General features: G+C 41.7%; 1 protein-coding gene across 1 annotated transcript in view; it reads left to right on the plus strand.

Annotated features, from left to right (window-relative positions):
• TRPC4 (transient receptor potential cation channel subfamily C member 4) overlaps nucleotides 1-9639 on the plus strand; it is a 73164-nt gene extending 63525 nt beyond the window's left edge. Inside the window, exons 9-10 of the mRNA XM_032210471.1 lie at nucleotides 7495-7584; nucleotides 8944-9639. Of these exons, the coding sequence (XP_032066362.1) occupies nucleotides 7495-7584; nucleotides 8944-9639 (786 nt within the window). The remainder of the gene's footprint in view (nucleotides 1-7494; nucleotides 7585-8943) is intronic.
• Nucleotides 9640-17201: the final 7562 nt, after the last annotated feature.

Below are 17201 nucleotides of genomic sequence, written 5' to 3' on the forward strand. Positions count from 1 at the left end.
CATGCTCTTCTAGGGTCTCAGGAAAGACGAGGGTGTCATCCAGGTAAATGAGCATCCCTCAGTAGAGGTGCGCATGTAGCACCTCATTTATGTATTGCATGAAGACTGCGGGGGGCCCCTTGTAGCCCAAATGGCATAACTTTGAATTGAAAGCTGCCAAGGGGGCAGTTGAATGGTGGCCTTCCATTCATCTCCCTCCCTGATATGTATGTGGTAATACTCCTCTCTCAAGTCCAGTTTGGTGAACACCTTGCCTTCAGCCAAGTGGTTCAACGTATCTTTCATGAGGGGTAGTGGGTAGATTTCTTTATGCATATGGTGTTTATCCCGCGCAAATCAATGCAGAGATGAACTCCACTGTCTTTCTTCTCTTTGAAGAGCACAGGGGCTGCTACTTCTGACTTAGCTGGTTCAATAAAGCCCCGCATCAAATTGATGTCAATGTACTTAATTCCACCATCTCTTTATGAGTCATGGAGTACATTTTCGGCTTTGGTAGGGTAGCCCCAGGCATGAACTCTATTGCACAATTGGTGGGCCGATGAGGGAGGAGACAGTTACAGTCTTCCTCACTGAAGACCCCTGCCAGGTCCTAGTACTCTTTTAGGGGTTTTGTGTCTGCTGCAGGGGCTGCAGGCTCTGGGCGGTCTGCTTTATTGGGTTCAATAGTCCCTGGGTGGCCCTCTGGCTTTACGAGTGGTAGCGGCCCAAAGCTTATGATCAATTTCTGAACACCATCTTCCCACTTAATGGTAAGGGTCACCTTGTCCAGCCATGCAAACCCCAAGATAATTGATTCATGCGTCTTTGGAGTTACGATGAATCTGAGGAGCTCATCGTGGCACCCCATCTGCAACTTTACCAAGTCGGTAATTCATTTGGCTGAGGCCCCTCCAATTAGCGTCCCATCCACCTGCTCAAACTGAATGGGATTGGCTAGGGGTCTTGTGCGCATGCCTAGCTGCTCCACGATAGACATGCTGATTAAGCATTGGGTGCAGCCGGTGTCCACGCTTGCTTCAACTTCCCGTTCTACCCCCGTCTCGGGCACTATAAGCTTGGCAAAGGGATGGATGGGTGCGCTTGCTATCTAGTTGTCTTCACTGCTCTTCTCCTCCTCCAAAGGGGGAGGTGTTTCCCCATTTGGGCGGAATCCTTGTTTCCTCAGGCTGGGGATCCTTCATGTTGCTGGGCTAGATGACTTTTTTCGGGTGGCTTTCGGGGCCCTCTCTTTGTCCCACTGGCGGCTTGTGTGCGCGCTTGTGGGATTGCTCTATTGCACTCTCCAGGGATCCCATCTGGGGCTTTGGGAGCCTGGCTTGTGCCCAGTCCCACCTCCAGTCCACCCTTGCCAGCTTGCTTGAGACCCTTCCCTGTATCTGGGGATTAGGGCAACGGAAAAACTACTTCAGCTGCCTTAGGGGGCCAATTTTCACTTGTACTCACCCTTTCTTGCTTCTGCTGCTGGGAAAGGCATTGCTGCTTGGCATCCCTCAGTCTTTTTCTTCAGCCTCCTGTTGCCTGATTTTCCCTCCAAGCACCCCAAATATTGGGGGAGTATCAGAGGGCCCAGAATTCAGGAAACCCGGAAATCTTGATAGATTTTTAAAAGTCAGTTTTGGCTCTCTGTGAAGTTCCCAAGAGATGACTTAATTAATTTACGAGCCTTGAGACAAAGTTTTTAAAAAACCATTCATTTATTAGGATCAACATCTTGGCATGATCTTTTGTGGAGCCAAAACTGGCTTCCGCTTAATTGCGTTTGAACTTTACCCCTCTGTCTCCTCCCTTCTGTCATGCGTCATGCATCATATTCACGAACTAGATTGCAGAAATATGAGCTCCAACTCTGGCCGAAAGTATGCATGGAATCCTCCCTTGAATGCCAACCTGATAATAGTCAAGGCAACACTTTACAAGTTGACATCTACTATACATTGCCTGAATCATATTAATCATTTTTCCTGAATCATATTAATCATTTTTAACTGAATTCCATCGTTCTTCTGTCTCTTTTTAAAAAAAATTATTAAACATTTTTTTCATTTTTTTACACAATTTTCATCTTTGCAACATTTCCACATTAAAATATATCCATTACACCCTTTTTGTCCGTACATGTATACCAGTGGTGGTTTTCAAAATATTTTGGAAAATATTCTGTAGGTGTGGCCTGTTTTGTGGGAGTGGCTTGGCAGTCATGTGACCGAGTGGGAGTGGCTTGGCAATCATGTGACCAGGTGGGAGTGGCTTGGCAGTCATGTGACCAAGTGGAAGTGGCTTGGCAGTCATGTGACTGGGTGGGAGTGGCTTGGCAGCCATGTGACCGGGTGGGAGTAGCCAAGTCGATGTCATTGAATTCTTTCCCCCAATGAATGATCTACAAAAAGAAGATATAAAAAAAGGAAATTTATTATTTTGTGCACTTACTACTTAAATAAGATTAAAATAAGTACACAAAATAATAAAAGAGCTACTTACAGATGGAAGATGACTGTCCTTGCCAGTCTTCAACATCACTGACCATCTTGCTCCAAAGAATGGCCTGCACAAAGAAGAGGCACAGAAAGGAAGACTTTAATTGCATGCCCTACTACATTAAGGATGAAACCAGCACACAAAGCAATAAAACAGCTACTTACAGAGGAAAGATGACTGCCTTGCCGGTCTTCTACATCACTCACCACACTTGCTCCAATGAATGGCTTGCACAAAGAAGAGACACAAAAAGGAAGACTTTAATTGCATGCATTTACACCTTACATAAGAATAACACAATGAAAGAGATACACTCAAATACTTACTTGTGTTATTGGTTTTGTGGTTGAAGATATTTCCAGATTGTTCTTAGGCTTCCAGACTTCTCAGTTGCACCTTTCTTGGTCTTTACTCGTGGATCGTCACCCGTGTGATGATGCGCTCTGAGCCACTTTTTCACTGCAGGGTCCCATCTCTCAACAGTCATGCCAACAATGCTTATCATCATCATCAGATTACTAATGTTTGGAACGATTAGGTGAGTTCTTTGCTCTGAATATGAGGTTCATTTTTGAGAACCCCCCTTTCTGCCTCTGCTGAACTAACAGCAATTGTCCTGACAATATCTCTAGCTTTTTTGATGCTGTCAGGAATTTTGTAGGTCTTTGGATGTTTGATCACATTTTCCCAAAAATCTCTGTAGTCATTCAAATCAATTTCATAATTAAAATTTTTACCAAATTCAATCTCTGCTGCCTCTGCTTCTGTCCATAGAATGACTACATCTTCAACGTTCTAGTAATCCGGCTCCAAATATGTGATAAAGTGTAACTTGATTGCGGATGGCAATTGGCTACCTGTTTTTAGATGGTTGCAATCCATCAGCCTTGCCAAAAGGTTTTCACAGGTCATTCCACCTCTTGCAGGTTTTCTGGAAAGTAGTGTGTATCTTGTCAAGGAATATCTTGAAGTGGTTCACTTGTTTTATTTCTTTTATCGCATCATCGAGCACAAGTTGGAGGCAGTGGTTCAAGCAGTGCCAGATTACAATGTTTGGGAAGTCTTAAGCTATTCTGGTGCTGACTCCAAATTTTCTCCCAAGCATAACATTGGCACCATTGGAGCAGAAAGCTATTAAATTCTTCTGAAGATATTCGGTGGTAAACCCAACTTTACGTAAGCTTCCCGTCACTGCAGAACATATGGTCTCCGCATCTTGTTTCTCTAATTCCAACAGCTTGATGAAAATGGTTGCTGGGCATTCTGAATCCTCAACTTTAACAAACACTATCAGAACTACTTTCATTGATAGTGTTGAGGCTTCATCGATTATTAAACACACCTTTAAATTCTTTACAATAATCCTGGAAAACACAGTGGTTTTAATTTCGTTTGAAATTCAACTATATTCACTGTGGATCTCCATGAATGCAAGCCTACTCCCACATCTACTCCAATCGTAGTTAGCAAATTTACCTGCCCTTCAATGTCTGAGGATGGTTTGCATCTTTGTGCCAGATCGTAACCAGTAAAAAATATTTTGCTAGTACTGGATAAATGTTTGTCAGTTGACTTCTCTATGGATTTGGTTAAAACATCCTGCTCCCATTGTTTACTGTTCTCTCTACAAATAAGGTGTGCTTTTGATTGAAAATGTTCCTTCATTTTTTTCTGAGAGATGATTGCTGATTCTCCTTAGTTGTCCCTGCAGCCTCAATCTGGACATTTTCCCACTCTCTAGAAACATGAATACCTTTCACTAATGAGATTACGGGTCTCGCACAGTATTCACCTAACTTTTTGTCGGATACCGCCAGTCCATCATACTTGTCCTGGAAGTTTCTATATTGCTGCAAACTCTAACAGTCAGGAAGTTTTGGAACTTCAGTGGAGGAGATGGGCTTGCTGCTTTCTCTGATCTCAGGGGGTGCTGGTGCTGGTGATGGCGCTGGTGGTGGTGCTGGTGACTGTTTTGGATCAGCTGATTGCTCCTCTCTTGGTTTTTGGAGAAGAAAGCGGTCATACTCTGTTGCCTCTTCTTCATCCTGTTAAATAATACTAACTTCAAAAGAAATAAAACAATATTGGACTTGATTGTGGTTGTAAGCTGAAGACTACAGGTAACAGAAGGGACCTCTGTTTTCACCCAACAATGTTCAGTCTTTTCAGGAAAGATATCCCCCAACAAACAGGAAAGATATAGGTTTTTTTTATCTAAGAAGTTAGATCAAGAAGAATGAATGTCATAGGTAGATTCACAGAGCAATATAGATTTCTTTTTCAGAAATTTATTCCTCAGTTCAAAAAACAGGAATATATGAATTAGTTCAGTACTTAGGTCAGTCCAAGTTGCTATTCAAGAGTTAGTGGTGTCACGGTTAGAAGCAATGGTAAAGCAAGATATAGATTTAAAACCAGAATATCACAACGTGAGTAAAACATGGAGAGCGGCATCAGCATGACTGTTGCCTTCAGAAAGAGGTCCAGGAAGAGACGAGTGACTGTGTATGTGAGAAACAAAGTGTAAATGCTTTCGGTCTTGTAGTAGTTGCTGCAAAGTTAAAAACAAAGCCATGAGATTGGAGTGTGATATAAACACCTGGAAGATTAAAAATAAGTTGATACACATAATGAGAGTCAGAAATTAAATTAAAGACTGTTGAGAAATGCATGGAAAGCTAAAATAGCAGCAGATAATTCTGAGCATTGCAGGGACGACTGTATTGCAGTGTAGGACACCTTCCAGGTGTCATCATGAAAATCCTTGTAAGCAATCACTCCTCTCGTTCGGCCTCCATCTGAAAAAACAGTAGGAGCTTGCGAAAGCGGAGAAGACGAAAGCAATGGACGGACAGGAAAGGAAGTCATTAAACACACAAGCCGAGGATCTTTAGGCAAATGATATGCAATACAGCCTACATAGTCAGTTAAAGCACACTGAAGTTATTCCGAAAATAAAATTGAAAATCAGATTTCAGAATAGGAAGAACAATATTAATCAAATCAGTCCCATTTCTGCGGCAAGCTCAAGTGCATCCTGAAGTTATTAATTCAGCAGTGGCCTGGATAAATGGTAAAACATTTTGAGATGGGGCATGAGGTAAATAAAGCCATTCAACACAGTATACATTTTTGTCTTCTAATACAGCTAATACTCCCATAGGCAGTTTATTAGTAGGAAACACCAAAAGGGTTAACTGACAATCTCTATGAGGAATACAATCCACAAACTGAGTGCTCAAAATATCATTAATTTTCTCGACTATGGCAAGGGCTGCAGAGGGAACTGCAATAAGAGGCTGTTTTCCTTTGGTCAATAAATCAAATAAGGGACTAAGTAAATCTGTGGGCAAAGAAAAATATGGATGAACCCAATTAAGGGTACCCAGCAATTGCTGTAAATCAACCAATGAAATAACTTTGGGTAAGTTTAAATGAGGAAAAGCCGGAGCAGAATAAAATTGCAACATTTTATGTTCCAAATAAAGATAGGGAGAATGCAGTTGTATTTTTTCCGGGGCAATCTGCAAGCCATAGACACCTAAATCATTTTGTATTTCTGAAAGTCAATTAGGTTGTATCTTTGGGGCTCCAATTAAAATATCATCCATATAGTGATATACCATATAGTGAAGCCTCTGGAGGGAGAAAAAATGGCCCAATGTGCAAACCGAAGGTCCATTCCCGAACTTCCTGTTTATGCATTGGGTTGTTTTTTGCCCTCTGGAGGCATCAGGGAAGCCTCTGGAGGGCAAAAAATAGCTGAAAATGAAGGCTGATGTCAGCTGGCCAGCGCATGCATGCCCTAACAAATGGCTTGGGGAGGAGTCACATGCGCAAGCATGGGTGGGTCACGTGTGCATGCATAGGTGGGCAGGGAGATTGGGTGGGCACACACAATTTTGGCAGACTGTAAGATAAATGTTTGCCATCACTGGGCTAGGGGCTTACACATGACGGGCAGCCACCCATTCAGCATCAGATGAAGGGAAGCGTTTCCAGAGAACTAAATACTTGGATATTTTTTATTTCAGAATGTTGTTCTCCTTCAATGAGGTCAGGTAGAGGAGGGGCTGTTGCAGGTGGAGAGGTTTTGGCTAGTTTAAGTAGACTACAGTGGAACATGGGATGTCTCCTCCTAAGGTTCTTTGATAGCTTCAGTTCGATGGTTACCAGATAAACAATTCTTGCTATGCAAAGGGCCTATGTCAGTGATGGCAAAACCCACCCCTGTATCTACGGATGGAAACACTTTAAAGCCTATTTTCAAATATGCCCTTAAAAAGCACATTTGTCTAATTTGCTCTTACATATTAGACAAATGTTATTTCAGGTTCCTTATTCTTTAATAAATAATAGCATGCAGTTTGGCCTTTCCCACAAGCCTATCAGCATGAAGTTAATTACAAGATAGTCCCTAATGCTATGATATGTTTAAATAGTAATAGCAAAATATCACAGAATGGATTATGTATTAATATTTTAAAATTAAACTAACAGAGTTTACTATGAATGCAGTCCTAGTTTAACATCTCTATATTTGCAGTGTGCAGCCATCAAGTAGAGTCATTTTGATGCATTTATATCCCACCTTTATTGTTTTTATAAATAACTCAAGCCAGTAAACGTACCTAGGTATATCTCCTATTATGTACATTTTAACAAAGGAGTCGAAAAATCCTTCCTACACACATGCGATACTCAAGTGCATTTTGTCACTGCTTTGTGCCCAGCCTAGTATAATTAAAGCTGAAGTTCATGAGGGGGGGTAGAGCTGTTCATTTATTATTCACTATGATAAGCCAGATTGAGGAAGACTTGTCTTTCCATTTCTACAAGAGCATTTTTAGCAGATGATAGTAAATATGGCACTCGGTTCTACCTATCATAATTCATTAGCCATGCCACAATCTTTATCCCAAAGGTGTTTTGACTTTTGTTCTGACTTTTCAGAACAATTATCTTGTTAATTAAATACTAGTTGACATCCTTGACAACCTTCTACTTACATTTCAGGAGGTGATGAGGAATTTGGTGAAGAGATACGTAGCAGCAATGATAAGAGATGCTAAAACTGAGGAGGGATTAACAGAGGAGAATTTTAAGGTAACTGCTCATATAATGAACAATTTAATAACAATGAATCACAAAGTTGAGACCTGTTTAATGTATGGCTTTACATTGCATATAGTTCAAGAATAAAGTTATTAATATATAATGTTGTTAATAATGGTTTAATCCAGGGGTCTCCAATCTTTTGGACCTCGTGGACCACCAAATCCATAATTTTAAATCCTTTTGGGCCTACCTGTCTCTTTCCGCGAGGCCTCAGGTGGGAGGCCCAAGAGAAAGCGCCTGGTCCGGGCACAAAGCCTGGAACCTCTGTTGTCTTCCTTCTCCCAAGAACTGGGTCCGTCTGAGTGAAGGAGAAGGAAGACGGGCAGACTGCCAATGGCTTGCTGACCTTGGTGGGAAAATCAGTCCCATATTCCAGAGCTGTAGTAGACACAGGACTGGCCCTCTGGTCGCCCCGGAGCAGCTCCTCCACCTGGGTGCACTGGGCTGCAGGGGAGCTCCCGGGCAGGCCAGTGCACCCAGGTGGAGGAGCTGCTCCGGAATGACCAGAGGGCCAGTTCTGTGACTACTACAGCTCCGGAATATGGGACCGGCCCGTGGTGGGGCTGGAAATCTCTGCCATAGGGGGTGGCATGTGCAGTGTGCAACTTTGCAGGCGGTGCAACATGCAAAAAGGAGCGCAGCCCTCGCCGGCCAGAACAAGGTAATGGTGCTGTTGCAACAGGGGGGTTGGCCCAAGCGGTCCGAAGCGGGGATGGCGATGGCTGGAAGGCGCGAGAGTGAAGCGCGGCATCAGCATCCCACCTTCACTGCAGTAAACCTGCACCGGCTGGTGGCACCAAGGGAGCCCTTCTCTCCTGCTGCTTAGGGCTCAGAGTGGTAAACCCTATCCGGGAAGTACCACAGCAGAGAGAAACAGCCGGAGTCAACCCTACCTTTGCTCTCCATTGCGGACGCTGATCGGCCTCCTGCAAACCCTCGTCTCTTGAAGAACCCGGCTGAAGTTTCATGCACCGCTTCAGCAGACGCTACTCCAGAGATGAGAGTTTGCAGGGGGCCGATCTAGCATCCGCAGGGGACAGCAAAGGAAGGGTTGACCCCGGGTGCTTCGCTCTGCTAACAGGCGGCCAAGCTAACCGACCGAAGGACCTCATCCTGTCCCTGGGAGTCAAAGCGCTGAAGTCCGAGCGGGGTGGGAAACCTCAGCTGGGCTCCACGAGAGGAATCCAAAGATTTCTCTCTGGACCACCAAAACTTTCTTGCGGACCACCAGTGTTCTGTAGACCACTGGTTGGTGGTCACTGGTTTAATCATCTTTCAAGACAACTCTCATTCCAATATAGGTTTTTTAAAGTTACATGCAACGTTTATCTTCTTCTATCTCTTCAGGAATTAAAGCAAGATATTTCCAGTTTTCGCTTTGAAGTGTTGGGTCTTTTGAAAGGAAACAAACTGGCTAATTTACCACACTCTAAAACTAGCACCGAAGTCTCCTCGGTGACAGAATCTGATGAAGGAAGTGAAAGTGGAGGAAATGAAAAACTCACGAAGAAAAACCTCAGTCTTTTCAAAATAACTACAATGATCCACCCAAGAGTGGTAGCAAAAGTCTCCAAAGCACACGGCCAAAGCAATGGGTCGGCCGTGGTGTCCCCTGAGCCCACCAAGGAAAAACAGAAGAAAGTGACCTTTGTAGCTGATGTAAAAAAGCTTCGGCTGTTTCATAGACAATCAAGTAATAGCTCTGCTGAGCAGAGTGCAAATAAAATCTATTCGATTTCTGAAGAAATTTCCCATCAACAAGCAGAAGAACATAAGAAAGTAATTGAACTGGGAGATAAATCATTGGCTGTGAACTGTGAACCACACAAAGAGGATCTCAGGGCGAAGGGCTCAGTTCCCAGTACTAAGCAAGGCAGAAAGGAGACTTTCAACTCAATGCTGGAGAAGAAAACGGCTCCTCCTGACTGGACGACCACCGAGGGCTTCCCCAGAGAAAGTGATTTGCTAAACAATGAGCAGGACATCAACATCACAAAGGAAGAAACAAATATTCAGAGCAGCTATATGACAACAAGGTTGTGATGAAAGCAGGCAGAACCTGTAAAATTATGTATAAATTGTAAAATGCTTTGAAGCAGAAATATTTAAACCTAGCTACCAAATACAGTATTAGAATATTTAAAGGACAAAATTTTGTAATATAATTCTATGACAAAAAATAAACAGAAAAATCTGTTTTGTAACCCATTTTTGTTTTCACAATTACTTTTATATATTTTATTAAGCAGGAATGTCTGGTATTCTTGTATTGTTGCAATAAACACAGAAAGGTTTATAGATATCTTTTTAAAATCTAAATTAAAAAACATTTTCTCTGTGATAGTTGATGCCTTTAGTTAAATATTTTTCTATACTTAAACATAGCTTAATAAAAGTGTGAGCCAATATGAATGTGTTTTAATGTTTCCTATGGGGTGTGTGTGTGTGTGTGTGTGTGTAGGTATGTATATATGCTGACCAGGACCTACAAAAAACTCTAAATCCGAAGAGCCGCCATCTTATGTGACCTCACATTCCTGCGCAACTGCCGAGACAAAAGCCTGATCCCCTCATGCTTCCAACTAAAATTCCATTCAAAAACCTCAGCCACTGAAAGGATCCTGAAAAGAACTCAATTAGCCCTAATCAGAAACAAACTCCACAGGAAAAGATTCCTACTAGACCAAACCAACAGGGACCTACTCACTCTTCACCTCAAACTCAGCAACAAAATCCACCCAGCACTCTGGGACAAATCCAAACAACGAGCTCTCTGGAGAGCGGAAACAGAAACCTCCCACAAGACAGACACACACACCAACAAACTCCACGGACTAGAAAAACGCCAGAAGCCCAACCCCCCTCCACAGCAACTCATGAAACAAACAGTACACAACATATCAGACAGGACCCTCACCACAGCAGAAACCAAGGTCCCTTCCAAAGGATTCAACTTTGCAGTTGCCCCCAAACGCCTCCCCACTGAAGACATCATATGCGGAGTTGAAGCTACCCTAACCAATATATCAACCCAGATGAAGCCAATAAAATCAGACTTGAAGTCACCAACATCCTCTGCTCCAGCAATCCACCCAGAAGCAACTTAACATAAAGAAGAACAAAAAGCACTCACCATCTTGAGGAAAGACCACAACATAACCATTCTCCCAGCAGACAAAGGTAACGCCACTGTGGTGATGAACACATCTGACTACCAAGCCAAACTATCCAACCTACTCCAAGACCCCGCTTACAAACCTCTCAACACAGACCCCACCACCTACCTGGAAAAAAGCCACCAGACCCAAAATAAAAGCCTCTCCCATCAGTGAAGAGATCCAGCAAAGAATCATCCCCAGGGAGAAATCTTCCAGATGCCCCAAAGCTCTAAGGCCTCCCCAAGATACACAAAGAGGGAACACCACTCAGGCCCATAGTCAGCTCCATAGGCTCACCTCTACAGAATCTTGCCAAATTCCTCGCCAAACAACTCCAGCCCTACACAGAATCCATCACCTCAGACGTAGAAAACTCCCTCCACTTCATAGAAACAATAAAGAAACAAAACCTACAACCCAGCGACCTCCTGGTGAGCTTCGATGTCATATCCCTCTTCACCCAAGTGCCAATTAAAGAAGCCTTGACAGCTATCCAGAACAAACACGACCCTCCCAAGCACAGCCTAGATCTGACCAACCACTGCCTAACGAACACGTATTTCATCCACAATGGGCAAAGATACAAACAGATAGAAGGAGCACCCATGGGATCACCCCACTCACCCGTCATTGCAAAACTATACACGGAACACTTTGAAACCAATACCTTAGATAAATCTGAACACAAACCCAAACTCTGGCTTAGATATGTTCATAATTTAGACACTTTAGTAATTTGGCCACACGGGAAAGAAAAACTGGACAACTTCCTCACACATCTCAACAGCCTACACCCCAAAATACAATTTACTATGGAAATAGAAGCTAACAACCGTTCCCTTTCTGGACGTCCTAATCTACAAAAACCCCAATGTCTCCCTAGGACACACCATATACCAGAAAAAAACACACACCAACCGCTACTTAAACACACAATCCCATCACCATCCTGCACAGATCAGCTCTGTAGCCAAGACACTCATCTCCAAAACCAAATGCCTAGCTAACAAAGACCACCTGAAAACTGAATTACATACCCTCACAACCGTATTAATTTCCAACGGATTCCCAAAAAACACAATTGCCAACCTAATCCAAAGGGAGACTCCCCCCAAGAAACGAGACACAGAACAGGACATCGGCATTGCCCTCCTCCCTTACATCAAAGGCACCACAGATAAAATCAGCAAAATTCTCCACAAATACACTATCAAGACAGCCTTCGGTACTGACCAAAAAATAGCCAACGTCTTAAGAAACCCCAAAGACAAGATCCATCTAGAAAACCAAGGAGTCTATGAAATACCATGCAAAATCTGCCCAGCCACATACATTGGACAAACTAATAGGAGAATAAATGCACGCATCGCAGAACACAAGAACGCAGTCAGAAGAGAAGAAAAAACTTCCTCCCTTTTCCAGCACCTTAAGGCAACAGGACATGAAATTGATTTTGAAGGAACCAAATTACTCTCAAAAACTGAACACTTCAACAAGAGAATAATGTCCCAGCCACAAAAACTGACACAGGACCCAGAACAACACAGGACACTGTTGTGGCCCAGAAGGAGCCGTTGGAGCTGCCACTAGACTCTGACAGCGAGGGGCCCTATGAGTCAGCCCTGGAGGATGTGGAGGACCCTGGACAGGGTTCCGACTCTGAGCAGGGTGCAGAGAGACTGGTTGGCCACCAGGTGGCGCCTGAGCCTTGGATCAGTGGGGAGGAGATAAGGGAGAGTGATCCAGAAACCAACTGTGAGTTGTTCCGGGATGCACGCCATCGAAGGGCTACTCAGCGTCAAGAACAACTACGTAATTACAGGAGGTAATTATGCTCAGCTGATGGTCATTAGGCTCCTCTCCAAGCATAAAAGAGACTGCTTGTGCCACGCCCTTCTTGCAGAAGTCAACGCTTTGACTAAAGAGAAACAAACTTGGCAGGCTGGATTGCTGCCAGAGTTTGTCTGAATTGCTGCCAAAGTTTGTCGGCGTTGCTGCCAAGGTCCTTATCTGTTTGTTTACTTGGCTTTCAGCCACCGAGAGTCTGAACTTGTTATTAAAGGACATTCTCATTTAAGCGTGTCTCGGCATTCGTTACTGGACGGAGGAGGAGGTCAGAACAATCACCCTCATCAAACATCAATTCCATCAACCAATCAAGATGTGACAACACAGCCAACCAATCCGTTTAAAGCAACAAAGCCAACATTCCACACCCACCCACCTATATTTATAGAAAAACGGCAGCTCCGATCACGCTTTGCTCGCACAAGCACGAAGCCAAAGGCACCAGCCTGAAGATGACGAGTGTGACCTCGTCGAAACGTCACCAAGATACTGTCAATCTTACACAGGAAAAGACGTGGATATATTTTCATTCATTAAAATATCCTGAATTCTATAATGTGTTCTGTTTCTGATAGCAAGAGTAAATTAGATTACTCCTTCACAATGAAAATATGATTTCAAAACAAATTTACTCATATATTTAGGGGAAAAGGATCTACTCACCTTTGTTAATAAATCCAATAAATCATTTGCTTAATAAATCCAATGAATAATAAATCTCACTCAATTCCTTTTATTTTATTTTTAGTAGCTAGACTTAATTATTTTTAATTTTGTTTTAGTAATTAGAAAAAAGATTTTCTGGAATCCTAGAGTATGGTACATAATTTCAAATGCTAACGAGGGATGCAATATTATAAAGCTGGAATAAAAGACAACCTGAAAAGAAAAATTAAAATGAGGCATAAGCCGAAGACTCAGAGGAAATTTCCAACAAGAGAAGACTGCGATGACTAATAAGTATCCAAATGTAAAACATCTATTCTACTTAAAGACACGGGATGTAAGTTTCCATTTCCTTCTCCTTCCCACCTTGTAACCTATGTTAACAATTCTTAGCCTCATTAGACTAGCAACTGGATGATTGTCCTTCCTTTGGAAATGAGATTCTAATAGGAGATAGAGGAGAGTATATTGTCTATACTAGAGGTAATTTTAAAGGAGAGTATAGATTTGGTTGCTAATAATTGCTCTTTAACAGTTCAAATAACCGTTGCTATCTTCAGTTTTTGGATGGCAATTAAAAATAGATGAATTAATGACTTTAATGGAAATTATATTTTAAAATCAGTTAATAACAAATAACTCATGTATTTCAAAACTTTAATCCATGGAGAATACAATCTGTAGAAACATTTCCAGTTAAGGAAAATAAGGAGGGGAAGCTAACTTTACTTTACATGGGTTTTTCCTTCATGTTGTTAATACACCTTAGAATAAGGCCAGGTGGTATAATCGACAGGTAATACTAAACTAAGTTTCTTAATGTATGGTCAACCATAAATAGTTCAGATGCCTACACACTAATGCTCAGAATCTGGGGAATAAACATAAAACATGAAATCCTAGTACAAGAGGGAAAGTAAGAATATTGTTGCCATTACCAAAACTTGGTGGATGGAATCTATGATTAGAAAGTACTGCTAGAAGGATATAAATTGTTGAAAAGAAACATTCTTGGGGACACTAGAATTTTTATTTTTTTAGTAATTGATCATTTCCAGATTTTTTTTAGCAGGGACAACATGAATTAGCAGCCTTTTTCAGTTCTGCTTTTCCAATTACTTGGAAACTTGATCTTGTAGGGAGAATCCACACTCCTTTTAATATAAGAAAGCCCCCATATAAGCATGACAAGCCACCCTGGAAGAGAGAAAGAGAAAAGACACCCCTGAAGTAAAAGCAGGGGTGGGTTTAAAGTTTTTTTTACTACTGGCTCTGTGGGCGTGGCTTATTTTGTGGGTGTGACTTAATTTTGTAGGTGTGGCTTGGTGGTCATGTGACAATGCATGGTTGCTAAGAGTTAACAGAATTAGACCAGATATTAACTGGAACAGATGAAAAATTGATAAACATTCTATTGTTTTCTTCTTTTTTGTATTAAACTTGAAAGTGAGCAGGTAAAGGAGACAATGATTATGTGGGCTAAAAACTTTGGATATGCAATAGAATTAGATAAATGGCAGAAACTATGGGATAGAAATATTAAACTGATTATATCAACTGCATGTAAAGAAAATGTGTATAAAATGTTTTGTAGATGGCATTTTGCTCTGGCCAAGAGTGGCAAAATGTATAAAGATAGATCCACAAAATGTTGGATGTGTAATCAATCATCTGGTTCATATTACCATATGTGGTAGACATGCCCAAAAGCTAAAAAATATTGGATGAAAATACATACTGAATTTTTCGGAGTATAAGACGCACCAGAGTGTAAGACACACCAAGATTTTGAAGAGGCAAATTTTTAAAAAAAAATTGCATTCTGTCAGACCTCCCAAAAACGGCCCGTTTTTCGCAAAAATGGACCCAATTTTTTGTCCAAAAAAGGGCATGCATAGCCTTTAGGCGGCTTGTAGAATGCTCCTGGAGGCTAAGGGGGCAAAAACAAGCAAAAAATGGCTCAGTTTTCACTCATTTCTGGGCCCCCCCAACCCCCAGGAGCACCCTGGAAGCCTCTTAGAGGCTATGCATGGCCATTTTTGCAAAGGGGGTGGGGTTCAGGAGGCAGAAAATGCTGTATTCAGTATATAAGATGCGCCCAGATTTTCACCCTACTTGGTTAGAAAAAATAATAAAGCAGCATATAGATTTGAAACCAGAGATATTTTATCTAGTTCTTTTTTCTGTTTTAATTCTCCCCATTCTGTTAGTATATCTTTATATCTAATGACATTTCTCATACTATTAATATTCAGATGTGTCAAAGTTTCCACTGTTGAAAGCCACATTGGTATTTCCTAGTACTGTTTTCCTTTCACTGTTTCCCATTTCTTACATTGTATCCCTGAAATTAACCATGTATGCTATTCTCCCCATACCATAAAAATGTGTGCCAACCCAATTGCATATCGTGTCCCTCCAAAGACAATAACCTTGCATTTCTCAATAAGATCCATTCTTTTATCCAAGTTAACGCTGCTGCTTGGTAATATAACTCCCAGTTTGGTAAACCAAATCCACCTCTAATTCTTGCATCCTGTAACATTTTTATATTAATTCTCGCTTTTTTTCCTTGCCAAATTTTTCAAAATACTTTTTTTCAAGCTTTATTGGTAGAATGAATACACACACACACACACACACATATATATATATATACACACACACATATACATATACATATACATATACATATACATATACATATACATACATACATACATATATTCATTTTAATTACCACTATTCTTCCCATTAATGATAATTGCAAATTCTTCCATTTCTCTACATCTATTTCAATTTGGTATAATTGAAATATAATAATTATCTTCCTTAACTATATTAAGGAAGATAATTATTATAAACTAAGAAACCAGATTGAAATAGATGTAGAGAAATGGAAGAACTATTGTTAATAGTAACTATTATGCTGCAGTTCCCTAGTAACTATTATGCTGCTACTATTAGTAGTGGGGGCTATTAAGAGTGAGTCTGTTTCCTGCCTAAAAACATGTTTCTCCATTTCTTATCCAGGGAAATATAATATTCTGCCTTTTCAATATTTCCCAAGATATTTCATTTTCCTAGGAGAGGGCTGGGTTTTAACTTCCTACAGCTCTTAAGGGCAAAAAACGATTTAATAGCATAACCCTACCCTGCCAGCCGGACTCTGGTGCAACGCGTGATGAGTTTAAAGGGCAAAATGAAAGTGGCACCTGAGATGCTTCTTTGGCCTAGTGGCACCAAACTGAAGTTGTATTCAGGGGAATTAATGGAATCGCTGGGACTTTCCAAACAGAACGCAGCATACATGGGGGGGGGGGGTATTCACAATTTGAATTTGAGATTGTGGAAACTGGTCAGAAACGGCCACTGTCAGAATTGTTCCTGACCGGTAGTGAAGGGAAGAGGATTTCATGCCTGGTGCAGATGTTATGCAGCAAATGCAGGTAAAACAATTAATCATCGCTGGCTGGAGAACTTTGGGTGCTGAAGTTCATACATCTTAAAAGTTGTTGCGGTTTATATAAACATCTGAAATGAGATTATTTCATTTGGGAATAAAAATGTCCATCTTCTTAAATCCACCACTGTTTCTCCCTTCCGCCACAGGGGGCGATCAAACTCCCACCTGGAATGAGACCTGGAGCCTGACATGAGCCTTTGTCCGCCTCTAGGGGGAGACGTCCCTTCCGGGTTGTTCTTACGTTGAAACACAGTAGAGCAGTGTTTCTCAACCTTGGTAACTTGAAGATGTCCGGACTTCAACTCCCAGAATTCCCCAGCCAGCATTCGCTGGCTGGGGAATTCTGGGAGTTGAAGTCCGGACATCTTCAAGTTGCCAAGGTTGAGAAACACTGCAGTAGAGGCTTTGGTTTAATTTCTTACTGCGATCTCTTGTCTGGAATAAAGTTAGTTCCCTTCCAAGCTGAG

The sequence above is a fragment of the Thamnophis elegans genome, chromosome 2, assembly GCF_009769535.1.
Source record: "Thamnophis elegans isolate rThaEle1 chromosome 2, rThaEle1.pri, whole genome shotgun sequence".
Classification (NCBI taxonomy): Eukaryota; Metazoa; Chordata; class Lepidosauria; order Squamata; family Colubridae; genus Thamnophis; species Thamnophis elegans.